Source organism: Rhinolophus sinicus, linkage group LG09 (assembly GCF_036562045.2).
Source record: "Rhinolophus sinicus isolate RSC01 linkage group LG09, ASM3656204v1, whole genome shotgun sequence".
Lineage (NCBI taxonomy): Eukaryota > Metazoa > Chordata > Mammalia > Chiroptera > Rhinolophidae > Rhinolophus > Rhinolophus sinicus.
Window position 1 is genome coordinate 48,114,864 of NC_133758.1, and position 14,592 is coordinate 48,129,455.

General features: G+C 34.6%; 1 protein-coding gene across 1 annotated transcript in view; it reads right to left on the bottom strand.

Annotated features, from left to right (window-relative positions):
* The window catches only part of L3MBTL4 (L3MBTL histone methyl-lysine binding protein 4), a 442,302-nt gene that overhangs the window by 261,576 nt on the left and 166,134 nt on the right, over positions 1-14,592 (bottom strand). Inside the window, exons 6-10 of the mRNA XM_019755692.2 lie at positions 11,123-11,227; positions 9,939-10,074; positions 8,009-8,100; positions 5,909-6,063; positions 4,744-4,820 (exon numbers count right to left, since the gene is read on the bottom strand). Of these exons, the coding sequence (XP_019611251.2) occupies positions 4,744-4,820; positions 5,909-6,063; positions 8,009-8,100; positions 9,939-10,074; positions 11,123-11,227 (565 nt within the window). The remainder of the gene's footprint in view (positions 1-4,743; positions 4,821-5,908; positions 6,064-8,008; positions 8,101-9,938; positions 10,075-11,122; positions 11,228-14,592) is intronic.

The following is a 14,592-nucleotide window of genomic DNA, read 5'->3' on the forward strand; positions in this document are numbered from 1 at the left end:
ACAACCTAATTTCAAAATAGGCCAAATATCTTAGAGACCCCACCAAAGAAGATTTACAGATGGCAAATAAACATGTGGAAAGACTCTCTATATCACCTGTCTTTAGGGAAATGCAAATTAAAACAATGAACTACCACTACACACCAATTAAAATGTTGAAAATCCAAAACACTGACACCACCAAATGCTGACAAGGATGTGGAGCAATAGGGACTGTCATTCACTGCTGGTGGGAATGTAAAGTGGTACAGCCACTTTGGAAGACAGTTTGGCAGTTTCTTACAAAACTAAACTTACTCTCAGCATATGATCCAGCAATCATGCTGGTTGGTATTCACCCAAAGGAGTTGAAAAGTTATATTCATACAAAAATCTGCACATGGATGTTTACAGCAGCTTTATTCATAATTGTCAAAATTTGGAAACAACCAAGATGTCCTTCAGTAGGTGAATGGATAAACTGTGGTACATACACACAATGAAATATTACTCAGCACTAAAAAGAAATGAGCTATCAAGGCATGGGAAGATATAGAGAAAACCTGAAGTGCATATTGCTAAGTGAAAGAAGCTGATTTGAAAGGTTACACACTGTACGATTCTGAAAAAGGCAAAACTGGAAACAGCAAAAAGTTCAGTGGTTGCCAGGGTTTTTAGGGCAGGGGGGTGGGAGAGATGACTAGGAAGAGCACAGAGGATTTGGGGGCAGTGAAAACACTCTGCATGATACCATAATCATGGATACATGTCATCAGACATTTGTCCAATCCCACAGAATGTACAGCAGCACGAGTGAATGCTAATGTAAACTATGGACTTTGGGTGATAATGATGTGTCAATGTGGGTTCAACAATTGTAACAAATGTACCACTATAGTGAGGGATGTTGACAATGGGGGAGGCTGTGAATGTGTGGCAACGGGGGATATATGAGATATCTCTGTACTTTCCATTTTGCTGTGAACTTAAAATCTTTCTAATAAATAAAGTCTTAGAAAAAAACCCTGTGATACTGGCATAATGATAGGCATATAATAGAATTGAGAGTCTAGAAATGAACCTTAACAGCTTTGGCCAATTGATTTTCAACAATGGTGTCAAGATAATTTGATAGGGAAATATATAGTCTCTTCAACAAATGGTACTGGGAAAATTGGATAACCGGATGCAAAAGTACAAAGTTGAACCTCTACCTCACTTCATATACAAAATTAAATCAAAATGGATCTACCTCAAGTATAAGAGACAAAACTATAAAATCCACAGGAAAAAAGACATAGGAACAAATTCTTATCACCTCAAATTTGGCAATGGATTCTTATATTTAACAACAAAGTACAAGAAAGAAAAGAAAAATAGACATATAGGACTACATCAAAATTTAAAACTTGTACAGCAAAGGGCATTGTCAAGAATGTGAAAACAATCTATAGAATGGGATAAAACATTTGTAAATTGTTAATACAATATGGGTTTAATATATAGAATATATTTTTAAACTTTAATAATAGTAATAGTAAATGGATATATTTAAATAATAATTTTTAAATAATAAATAAACAATAAAAATACCACTCAATTTAAAAACTGGGCAAAAGATTTGAATAGGTATTTCTCAAAAGAAGATGTACAAATGGCCAATAACCACATGGAAAGATGTTCGACATCATTTGTCCTTAGAGAAATGCATATCAAAACCATGAAGAGACACTGCTTCACACTCAGTGGGATGGCTGTAATTAAAATGATAGACCATTACATGTGTTGGTAAGATGTAGAGAAATTGGAATTGTCATATATTGCTAGTAGAAATGTAAACTATGTAGCCACTTTGGAAAATAGTTTGCCAATTCCTCAAACATAGGGTTACCTTATGACCCAATAATTCTATAAGAATAATAAAAACTTATGTTCATTCAAAAATTTGTACATGAAAGTTCATAGCAGCATTATTCATAATAGTCAAAAGGTGAAAACAAACCAATGCCCTTCAACTAATGAATACATAAACAAAATGTAGTATATCTATACACTGGAATATTACTTGAAAATAAAAAGGAATGAAATACTGATACATGCTACAACATGAGCCCTGAAAACATTATGTTAATTGAAAGAAGCCAGACTATGATTTCATTTACATGAAGTGTCCAGAATAGTCAAATCCAGAGACATAAAGTAGATCAGTGGGTCTCTAGGCCTGAGAAGGAGAGAATGAGGAGTGACTGTTAATTCGTTTTTGTAGTGATGAAAATCGCTGGCAATAAATAGTGGTGATAGTTGTACAACCTTGTGAATATACTAATAACCACTGAATTTATACTAAATGATTTACACTAAATAAACATTGAATGTGCACTAAAATGGTGAAAATTATAGTATGTGAATTATATCTTAATAGAAGAGTAGATGAGGAATATACTACAGAGAAACAAATTATGTGTATAAATTACAGCTCGGGGGGGGCAGTATTTTAGTGTATTAAACATTATTTAATTTGTAAAAGGAATACTAACAAGTATGTAAGGTTTAGAGGTAGGTTAATTGTAATATTCTAATTTAAACATCGTATATCAGGACAAGAATCTCAGAATTTTAAACTTAACTCCTAACGAAGATAATTTGACCCTGTAGTGAAGAATTTCTATCACTAAATTAGTCCGGTTAAAACTATCACTCAGATTTCAGCACGGTGACAATATTTATATAAGCAATCAAGTCTACAGTGAAAACTACAAGCCTGGATTGAGTTTTGTTGTTACTTTACTTTATTGACTTTATGAACTAAATAGCCTCCCATTCACATCCAGTCACGGTCTTAAGCCTTGGCCTCACCTGGGGTGTGGGAGGTTTGCTTCCCTCAACCCTTTGTGTGTGTTAATGAGGGAAGGATTCTGGACCTCCATTTCTTAATGTGCTGCACAGACAATTACCAGACTCGCACAGCACCAAGACACAGGGGGTGATGGACTTAACACGTTGCATACGGATCACGAGAATCTTCACGAGGGATTTAAACCCCGCCTTACGCAACGTGTTAAACACTGTGTCTATCCACGAAGTTAGTGAGAAGCTGCAAGCAGCAGAGAAGTTATTTCACCAGAGGAAAATGGAAAGGAGTGTGTGGTGTACCTTCAGGCATACCAACTGAAGCTGCACATTCTGAGATCTAACATTTCACCTCATCTTAAAGAACATTATCTAAAGTTAGCGTTAACCAGTTTTACAGAAAAATAGGACAAATAACTCTGAACTGGCCTGTGCATCAAAATCAGAGTTTGAGAAGACATTATATATTTTATAAAACTTTTAAGACTAATTGAATATTTTTGAATAGGTTGTGTTTTTTGTTTGTCTCGTTTGTCTTATTGATTGTTTTTAATTCTTGAACTTTTTTCACTGAATTCAAGAACTTGGTGAGAAATTCTGATATATTCCTATACTTAAGAGGAAAAAAGATTTGAAAAACAGCAAAATTCCAGAATCATTCAAATGAAAAGTAAACATCTGCTCCATTCTAGAATTGCATATTCCTTACTTTACATTTCTTTCTGTCCTTTTTTCACTGAAAGAAAATAGGTTTCTGCTAGAAGGATTGTTTTAAAAATGTTAAGATACACAGCCACTATATCTGATTCATTTTAAAATTAAAAAACATGGATTTGATAGAGCAACCTCTAAACAGTATTTCTTAATACTTCTGTAATGAGAAAAAAATATAATAAATAGAAAGACTCCCTACTTAGTGTTTAGCTGAGTCGTTAAGTTGGCTTGGCAAGTCTGGAGACTCGTTAATTCTTCTTAAATTTCTACATTTCTTACATTCAATTCCAAAGTTAAGTATATTTAATAATTTTATAGTTCAATTAATGAATTAACATGAGTTATAAGAAATTATGTAGCTAGAAATAGAATGGAAGAAAACATTTGCAAATCATTTATACAATATGGGTTTAATATCCAGAATACATTGTTTTAAACTCTTATAATAATAAATTACTGATCCATAGCAACTCATTTTGTTGGATAAAACATTTTTAGCAAATTAAAAAATATATATATATACATACACATATATATGTGTATATATATACATATGTGTGTGTGTGTGTGTGTGTGTATATATATATAATTTTATTGAGGACTATTGGGGAAGAGTGTGTTTCTCCAGGGCCTATCAGCTCCAAGTCGTCGTCCTTCAATCTAGTTGTGGAGGGTGCAGCTCAGCTCCAAGTCCAGTTGCTGTTTTCAATCTTTAGTTGTAGGGGGCACAGCCCGCCATCCCATGTGGGACTTGAACTGACAATTCTGCTGCCGAGAGCTCGTGCTCCAACCAACTGAGCCATCTGGCCACTCCTCCAGAAGCTCAGCAGGCAGCTCATTGTCTTCAATCCAGTTGTCTTCAATCTAGTTGTGGAGGGCACAGCCCACCGGCCCTTGTGGGAATCAAACCAGCAACCCTGTTGTTCAGAGCTCGCGCTCTAACTAACTGAGCCATCCAGCCACTCCTTCAGCAACTTTTTTTAATGTGTTCCCAATTCATCTTTATAAACAAGTCTATTTTCATTATGGGGAAGAATGTGCAGATTTCAGACATTTGGGTCACATGGTGGTCAATAAAACTTTGCACAGTATTTTTATCATACATTTTGCATTGAAATGTGGTTTATACAAACGACAACAAGAATGGCCATTACCACTCACACAGGATGACCGCAAAGAATACCCAGTCAGTCCACTCACCTTGGGGAGCTATCAGAGTTCTTCCATTCTCCTGACACCAACCAACTGGCTGGACATAAGGACTATTTACATCACACCTGCAAAAACAGTGTTCTATTTTAGATCTCATATTATTCAATGCCAGAGAAAGAATCCAAGAGCAATAAACATTCTTGATATTAAGAGATACCATGGAAAATATTACTTCAGAGCTAAAATATTATTTTATAGCTAAAGAGAATTAGAAAAAAAAATTAGTACTGTGTTTTATAAGCTGAGTTACCAAACTTCTTTTTTACATAAACTTCTTGAAGTTTAAAAGTATGAAAAAAAGTATTTGCCTATGAGCTGAACTGCCAGTGATATCTCCAAAGAGCGAACATTTTAATAAACCTCTCTACCTCTTCTTGCTGGCAGCAAGGAAAACTATTAATAGGCCAGTACAAATTTTTATAGAACAGCCCTATCAGACTACATATGACCATGTTTCTTCCCTCTCCTTTTCAAAGAACCCAGACTATTCTACCTAAGACACATACAACAATTGATCTATGCTCTGCTTCTTAGTTCAAAGAAGAAAGCAGATCTCCTTCATGTACATGAAGAACCACAGCCTCAGGCAAGAACTTGTTGGTTTTTCAGGACATACTGTGAAGAAATGCTACAAGAATTATTTTTGCCATGTCCCCTTCCATATTTCAGGTTTTTGCCCAGCAAACCCTTTTAACTCATGCAATGTTAATTTAATGGCATCGTAACATACATTTTCTCTGCTTCCCACAAGCTTTCAAATATTTCACTCCATTCTCCCTGAATCTTTCCTTTTAAACATATAACAGGGTGAGTTCAACATTTTTCAGGGAAAAAAATACTGCGAGTTCTTAACTTCCTCTTCACAAAAATACTTCCCTTACAAATTAGATAAAATATAGTGAAGTGCCCTGCACTGGTAATATTATTTCAGATGAGGCCTCATTAGGTAACCTCTCATGGAATGAAGAAAAAGTTTATTGGGCTCTTTAATTTAACAATTCATGTGGAAGAGAAGGTAGTGAAAAGTCAGCCACTAAATTCCTGATATTCATAACTTTAAGAACAGTAAGAACAGTGACAGTACTTAAATGAAAAGAAATTCTTAGCATCAGACATGAACACACATAAATAAAACGCACATTGGGTGTCTCACCAGTAATCGTAACTATCATCCCAATTGTCAAAATGCACTAGTAAGCGATCTTCAACAATATCTGCTAGGGTTGCCACACACACCAAGGAAGGGTTCTTCCTGTCCACGGCCTCCAGCTTCATTCCAATCTGAAATTCTTTAGGTATTGGCCCATTCTAACACAGCACCAGAAGGAAGAAGCACAAAAAGAAATAGGACTGAGTCACTGTCAAAATTTCCATGATGTTTAGCATCAGAAAAGTCTATAGGGTATCAACACTTACCCTCCTAAATGGAGCCAGCAAATGCCATTAAAAACATTCCAACAATACTATTCGGCGGTAAGAAAAGATGATATAGGAACATTTGTGACAACATGGATGGATCTTGAGAGAGTAATGCTGAGCGAAATAAGTCAGACAGAAAAAGCAAAGAACCATGTGATTTCACTGATATGTGGTATATAAACCAAAAACAACAAAAGAACAAGACAAACAAATGAGAAACAGAAACTCATAGACACAGATAATAGTTTAGTGGTTGCCAGAGGGTAAGGGGGGTGGGGGGTGGGGGGTGGGGGTGGGAGATGAGGGTAAGGGGGATCAAATATATGGTGATGGAAGGAGAACTGACTCTGGGTGGTGAACACACAATGGGATTTATAGATGATGTAATACAGAATTGTACACCTGAAATCTATGTAATTTTACTAACAATTGTCACCCCAATAAATTTAATAAAGTAAAATTTAAAAAAAAAAACAACAAAAAATTCCAACAAACTGTTAGGAAGTTTACATTTAGAACAAAGACCCAGGAAATTAGCTTTTACATTGTACTTTTCTCTATTTTTTTGTCCAGGTAGGTTTTTATCTTCGTTATCATTACCATTTTCCAAACTCTTCAGTTCTTAAGAGTAATTCGTATTAATTTAAAAATGTTTATTGAATACAGTGGTATCAAATAATTTCCTCTGCTCCCCATAGGCTTTGAATAGTTTCCAAGTACCACTATTTAGAAAAGTAACAAAAATATGATATGCTCTTTAGCCGCAAATTTATCATTTACTTTGATCAGATGGGAAAATAGTGGCTTTTGTAATATTTAAGGAACACGAGCACTAATTCACAAATCAAATTATAGTTGAAAATACTAAATGCTTTTTTTAGTACTTGCACATATTTTTCCGTATTAAAAAATACTAAGGACTATGATTTACAGTAATATTACAATGACAAAAACCACACTTTTGTAAAGTTGTAATTAGCCAGTCTTAGAATTTAGGAAGTATCCATACACTATCTGGGGACTAGAAGAGGGTTTTTTCTCTACTTCTTTACTGTTAATACTGAGCCCCGATTTTTGTTTTTCTTTAGCATTATTACATTTTAAAAAGCAATTTCACATTTCTGTTCTTGATGCAATTCTATGTACCACATCAAGAAGTTGTGTAACACTGATTTCAAGATCAGGACATTGAAGTCTGGAGAACTTGAGTGAGTGTCCTACACAGGGACACAGCCCAAGGGGCAGGGCTCACCTTCGACCCTAGGCTTCCCCATCCCTTTTCTTGATGTGTAGCCTCACTGATGGGCCCAGAGAGGGGCTCAGAGAAAGCCAAGGATGGGACTTATCCTCTTTCTCTCCTGACAACTTGTTAGGTTGCTGGGGTCACAGATGACCTAAATGTACTCTACCCAAATCCTCATACACCCCTTAAGTCCATATGCACTGTCACCCTCATTCTCGTTACATATACACCCAACTAGGCCGGTTACATATAAAGTCTACCTGGGGTATCTATTAGTCTTAATACACCAAAACTAAGTTTAAATGATGACCTCACTGGAAGCACAAAGGAAAAAAAAACATTTCTAAAATCATTTTAAATTTTAACAGACTTAAATATAAAGTTTTCAACTCACGCCATCTAATTGAATATTTAGTTATATGTTTAAAGGGGGAAAACAAGATATGCCCATAGGAAACTGACAAATTAAATGAGAACGTCAAGGAAGCTAAAGATTCTTAAAAGATTAAAATAAAACAGAATATATAGTGAATTTTTAAAAATTTATGTTCAAGGAAAAATCTAATTTATACTGAGGCAGAAAATACTTACAGAACTTCTGTTTCTGAATAATTTCTTGGGAGCATTTTGCAATTTGCAGGCCTTCAAGTAATCCATCCAAACAAATTTATCTTTTCTATAACCTAAAAAAAGTATGGATTACTTAAGATACCCACAGGTTGTAACCATGTACATATTAAATACACAATTCTTATTCAGTCTTGTGCCATAAATCCAATGTCCTTTAGCAGACCACCAAAAGACTTTATTAAAATCTCTAGACTCTTTCAATGTTTTTTAATGTATGAAATTCAAAACTGTTGAGTGTGGTTTTCCATCATGCACGTCATTCCCTTCAAATTTTTTTAATTCATTAAGGTATGGAATCAGTGCCCTGGTGGCTTGATGGATGTCTGGTCTCCCATTAAGACATTCCAAAATGGGCAAAGGAAGAACACAAAAGTTCCTGAGTCCGCCATTACTCCTGCAGAAGCTATGTTACCGAGACCATCAGAAGTCCTGATAGTGCAACAATATAGTATGTCAGACACTTGTAAATTACAGAAACACTTTCACAATCCAAAGACTATTTGGCAGCTCCAGCTTTCTGAACCATATCTTTATAGGGTTCCCATCAAAAGAAAAATGCCTTATCCTCCCATCCATGTGTCCTAAAGTGGCTCACAGGGTAGGGTGCTGGCTCAAATAAGACAGACTCAATATTTTCTGATTGAGTGTTACACTTAGCGAATAAAAGTCAAACTCTTTGCACAGCCTTCAAGGCCATGGCTACATCTCCAGCTTCATCCCCTGCCTTCTTGCTCTTGCTTCTCTGCTCCAGCCACAGAATCTCCTCGTGATTCCTCAACTGCACTGAGCACACTCTGGCCCTGGGGCATCTACTCTTGCTTTTCTCTCTGGCAAGCACTCTTACCCAGGTAGCCACATTGCTTTCTCTCTCATTCACCCACGTATCTGTCAGATGTCATCGTCTCAGGCCTTTCTTCACCATGCTAAGTCAAAAAGTGTCCCTGTGACACTCAGTCCTCCCACCCGGGCACTGCCTGACACTGTGTCTTTATCTTTATTTATTATTTTTCCCTCCTCTAGAATGAAAGCCCGATGAAGACAAGACAGTTTATTTTATTCAGTGCTACATCCCCAGTGCCTGAGAAGAGTCAGGGTTCCATAAACGCCTACTGAATGAATGGACCTATGGTCTGTTACCAGCTTCCAGGAAATCCAGCAACCTTAAGGGACTCTGCCATTAGTCTCAGGGACAGATTCCAAAGTCTCATTAGTCTCAGGGACAGATCTAATTACTAAGAATAAAACGAGTATATACTGACTCCATTAGTTTCCACAGTCTAAGATCCAAGCAGGAAACCTTACACAGAAGTTTGCTGTGCAAAGAAGTGGGCCTACTGGCATTTCAACTGGTCAAATCCTCGCCTCACTAGCATATAGCAAGTAAAGAAGGCTTCAGTTACATTTGCCAGTTGTCTAGCACATAACAAAAGACAAAGATGAGATTTTTATTTCCCATCAAATGAAAACAGTGAAATTGTTTTCTCTTTCATAGTTGCATGTTCTCCATGATTTCTGTTTGAAACAATGAAAGTGAATCAAGTTTCCTCACTGTATAATATTACTGATTGAGATATTTCATTTCAATCATGATTTAAACATCAGTATATTAATTCCTTATATGGTTTAATAAAATTTATGTAAAATAAAATGCTCTCATAAGATTTTATTTCTACCCTAAGTGCATTATCAGACTATCTGACTTAAGCAGTCATTGATGCTTTTCTTTTACAGATATTTGTTTCTAAGAATGGTATCCTTGTAGACTTACTGCTTTTTGTGGATCAAACTTTCATTTTGGAAATCAATTCACACCAGACCCTCTTGTTATTATTTCATGAAATGTTGTTAAAATAAAACTGAAATTACTGACTTTCTTTCCATTCTGGCTTACCCTTAGGGCTATGCAACTCATGTTTGGTCTTTTCACACCATCCTACTGGATGAATGTCAGGGGAACCAGCATTGGTCCAAAAATCGTAGCAGCTTAAATAACCATCAAAATGAAGTCTTAGACGGTAACCACACACCTGCAAAATGGAATGTTTGCAATTGTTCATTGTGTCATGCATTTCAAGTGTACACAAAATTAACAGAATAACCATATGTTCTGTCAGTGCCATCGACATATATGAACCAAGCCTTTCATCCAACTGTGTTTGTATTAGACAACAAATTTATAGATGACATGGGAATAAGACAAAATACACTGTCTTTCCAAGTACTTAGAATTTTTCCTGCAAAAAAATTACCATTTTACTCAGTCTAGGAATCTGAGGTCAATTTCCATATCCATTAATTGAGGAGATTATTATTTCAATACCTGTCAAATATTCCTTTCAGAAACCCCATCTCCTACTGTCTGGTTGGGATTCATATTCCAAGACAAAGTAATGTAAAATACAGAGCGAAACCAAAGTGGGTATGGACTTATTTCAACTCTAACATATAAATCCAGCATACTCAATAAAGAAAATAATAACAGTTTGAGAAAAATGTCCTCTAGATGTGCTATACAAGTGTAGTAACTATCATCAATCAGTAAATTAAGTGAATATTGTTTTCTATATTTGAACTTATTAAAAATATACAGGTCTTTTATCAATTTAATAATATAAAATATTTAGTTAGTATCACATTTTACAAACAATTTACTTTCATCAATGGTTTGTCACTCTATAATTTTCACAAAATGCATGTATTTATGTAAATATATACTTCATATGCATGGATATTATTCATATGCATTTCTCATTAGTTCAGTTAAAACTTGAATAATTATGTCTCCTTTAACAGACAAAAGCAACATTGTGGGATTCACTGATTGTTATCAACCTCAGGTGAAAACTGTTTACCAATTAAATCAAGAATAACTGCTAGTAATGAAAAACTTATTAGAAAGCTAATTTTCAGAGGAAAAAAAATTTCATTAAGAAACATATTTCACCCATCGCTGACTAAAATAAATCCGTAACGTATTGGAATTTGTTTATAATAGAAAGTACTCAAATTTGTTATTCTCTAGAAAATTCTCTTGTTATTGTGCAATTAGCCCAAGACAATAATACCGTCTCTTACCTCAGCTACAGAAAGCACACAAAATACAGATGGATGTCGGGGGTCAATGCCTTCTAATCTCATTCCAACCTGAAAACCATTTTCGTGCTCCGGAAAGGATTGTTCCTACGAAATTTAATGATACAATATTAGCCACTAAAATATCTTCACAGTTTGATATTATAACACTTGGTGTGGCCATGCATACAATTGAGAACTTACTGTACTTGTTTGAATGCCCAGTAATATAGCTAAGAGAGAAGGTTACTCATATATTTGGCCCTCAAAGGTGGTTTGATGATTTTTTTTGTTCTTTGAAATAGTTCATCTACAAAACTATAAGTACTGTGAGCTCTCCATTTATTTCTTTTGTCCATTTTTCCTTAGTGATTTGAAGGAGCATTTCCTGTACTCTGAAAACAACCCTTTGTTGATTATGATTATCTCTTTCCAGTCTGTGACTAGGCTCTTCACTTTGTTTATGATGACTTTGTTGCAGAGAATTTTTTTTTTATTCTAGTAAAATATATCAATTATTTCCTGTACAGTTTGCACATCTAGCCTTTGAAATCCCTTGAAACCTTGAAGTTACAGCAATATTCTCCTAGGGCTCTTTTAAAACTTTTGTTATTCATACTTAATCTACAAGGCAAATGGAATTCATCTTTTCTGTGGTGTAAGGTAGAGGTCTATTTTTCCTTATGGAAAACAAAGCATTTAACAAATTTTTTTTTTGCATAGTACATCGATCTGCAAAATTTGCTCTATTATACATATTTGTGGGTCTACTTCTGGCCTTTTTGTTCTGTTCATCGGCTTATTTGCCTATATCACATTGTCTTATTTGCTTATAATGACTCTTTCTATCTGGAGAGTAATCTTTATCATATTGAGTTTTATAATTCAGGAACTTGTTCCTGCTCCATTTAATCTAATATTTGTCCAAGATGTTTTTCTGAATTTTCACATAGACTTCAAAAATGTTTTGTTATACTCATTTCTGTGCATCTTTTAATGATTATTGCTTTTGTAAATGGAATCTATTTCATAATAGACTTCCTAATTTGTTCCCATTCATTATTATTTTCTTTAATACTTACTGGTCTTGTTTCCCACAGCCTTGCTGAATTACTATTAGTTTTGAGCAGAGAGTTTCAAACAGATTCAGCATTACTAGTTTATGTATTCTTAACTGCAAAACACTCATAAGTATACTAACGGAAGAATATGATTAAAATCTAGTTCAAAAGCTGCTTTTTAATCACTAATGATATTATTAGTTATTATCGCTTAACATATGAATGCCTATTTTTAAATGAAATTTATTCTTTTGAAAAAAAACCTTCCATTTGAAAATAATGTCAAACTTAAAGAAAAGTTGCAAAAATGAAACAGTACAGAAAATACTTATAGCCTTTGCCTAGATTCATTTGTTATTGACATTCTACCTCATTTGTTCTATCATTTCTATTTGCTCTTCTCTCATATGTCTGTGTGTATACAGAATCAGATATATAAACATACACATACATGTACATATGATTTTTTCTGAATCATTTGAGGGCCCTTTACCCCGAAATACTATTTTTCCCTAAGAGCGTGTATTTTCCCTAAGAATAGGAACATTCTCTTACATAAAAATAGCTCATTCATCAGCCTCTGTAAATTTAACGCTTGTACAACACTTTCGAATAATCTTCCATTCATATTCCAATTTTTCTGATTTATCCAACAATGAACTTTATAACATTTTCTCCCATCCAGAATGGGATTTAGTCTAGGGTCAGAAATTAAATTTAGTTGACACATCTCTTTTGTCTTCTTTAATCTGGAACATTTTCTATAGCATTTCTTTATCTTTTATAACATTGACATTTTTAAAGAACAGTCTTTTTCCCTCCTCTATTTTACTAAAATAGAAAGTTCCTCATTTTGGATTTGTCTGATGTTTCCCCATGACTAGATTCAGGTTATGATTTTTTTGCCAGTATACTATATGGGTGACAATGTGTCTTTCTCAGGATATCACATCTACAGCCACATGATGTTCACGTGTCCACTCACTGGTGATATTAAATTTTGATCACACAATTACAGTGTTGTCCAATTCCTTCACTACACAGTTATATACAGGACACACATATACATGCATATGTACATACAAAAACATGTACACATATGTATGTACATCTATGCATACATATATATTTTTATAAATCATAAGTTCAAACAGATTCATCTAATTCTAGTCCATCCCCAAAGTGCTTGTACTACCTTTTTTCATGCATACTTGTATTTCCCTTATAACAACATCAACACATTTACTTATGTGCTCAATCTTATATCTATTATAGTTTCAGAATTGTTTTACCTGCACTACTGTAATAAATAAACCTATAAAAAGAGTTCAGGGTTTGTTCAGTTTTTCCTCCCCGCTCTGCCATGCACAAATGAGGTCTATAGTTAAAAACCGCTTGGATTCACTTTTTTTCTTTCTTTCTTCAGAGCAGTTACAGTATTCCTTTGAAGTACAAATGAGTTCATTTGGTTCAATTTGCCTTCAGTTCTTACTGCTTTCTTTTTATATTTTAATATGTAGAATATTAACATGTCTCCAAAAGTTAAAGCTGTACATAAAAGGAACTCAACGGAAGTGCCTCTCCCTCCCATATCCTATCCACCCATTCCACCTCTTGTAGTAAGCAACCTGGCTGTTTTCTGGTTTATCCTTCCTGGGTTTCTCTTTGTAAAAATAAGCAACCATGTTTATGTTTATTCTTAATTTTCCCTCTCTTCTCACAAAAGGTAGCATAGTATGCATGCTGCTTTTACTTCTAATGTCTCCTGGACACCACTCCATATCAGGCCATAGTGATTGTCCATATTCTTTTTTTTACGGCTGCATTGTACTTCACTGTGGGTAGTTTATTCAACCTTCTTCTATACTTGGATGCATGCCTTTTTTATATGAACATGAAATTGTTTTAAAATCTTTATGCATTGGCTTGTAAAATGTTGTTAAAAACTTTCTTACACTCACAGATCATTTTAGTAGCTTCCAAGAAAAAACTTAAAAGATGACAAAATGCAAACATGAAATGGCAAGAATGAATGATTTCTCAAGAATATTTTATTTCTACAAAAATAAATGTCATGTGTGTGTTTAACTCTCCTAGCCTCCTATCACATCTACTCTGTTTTCCAGCAGATTGTATTTAACAAGTTTTGTGTGACTTCCTCCTGTTCACTGCTTTGAAATTTCTCAGTTAACTTCAAAAGCACCAAACACATATACATACATATACACACAACACTGATAAGAAAGCAAAGAGGAGGAAGGGACCATGGAGGGAGTATATTAATAATGTTGAAAGGAAACTTAAGAAGCTGTAGAAACTGAGAGAACATTTTCATGTTTTAACAAAACTGAAAGATGCAAAATCAGAACAAGTACTATGTTGAGCAGGCTCTACCTTCTTATCACATGTGAA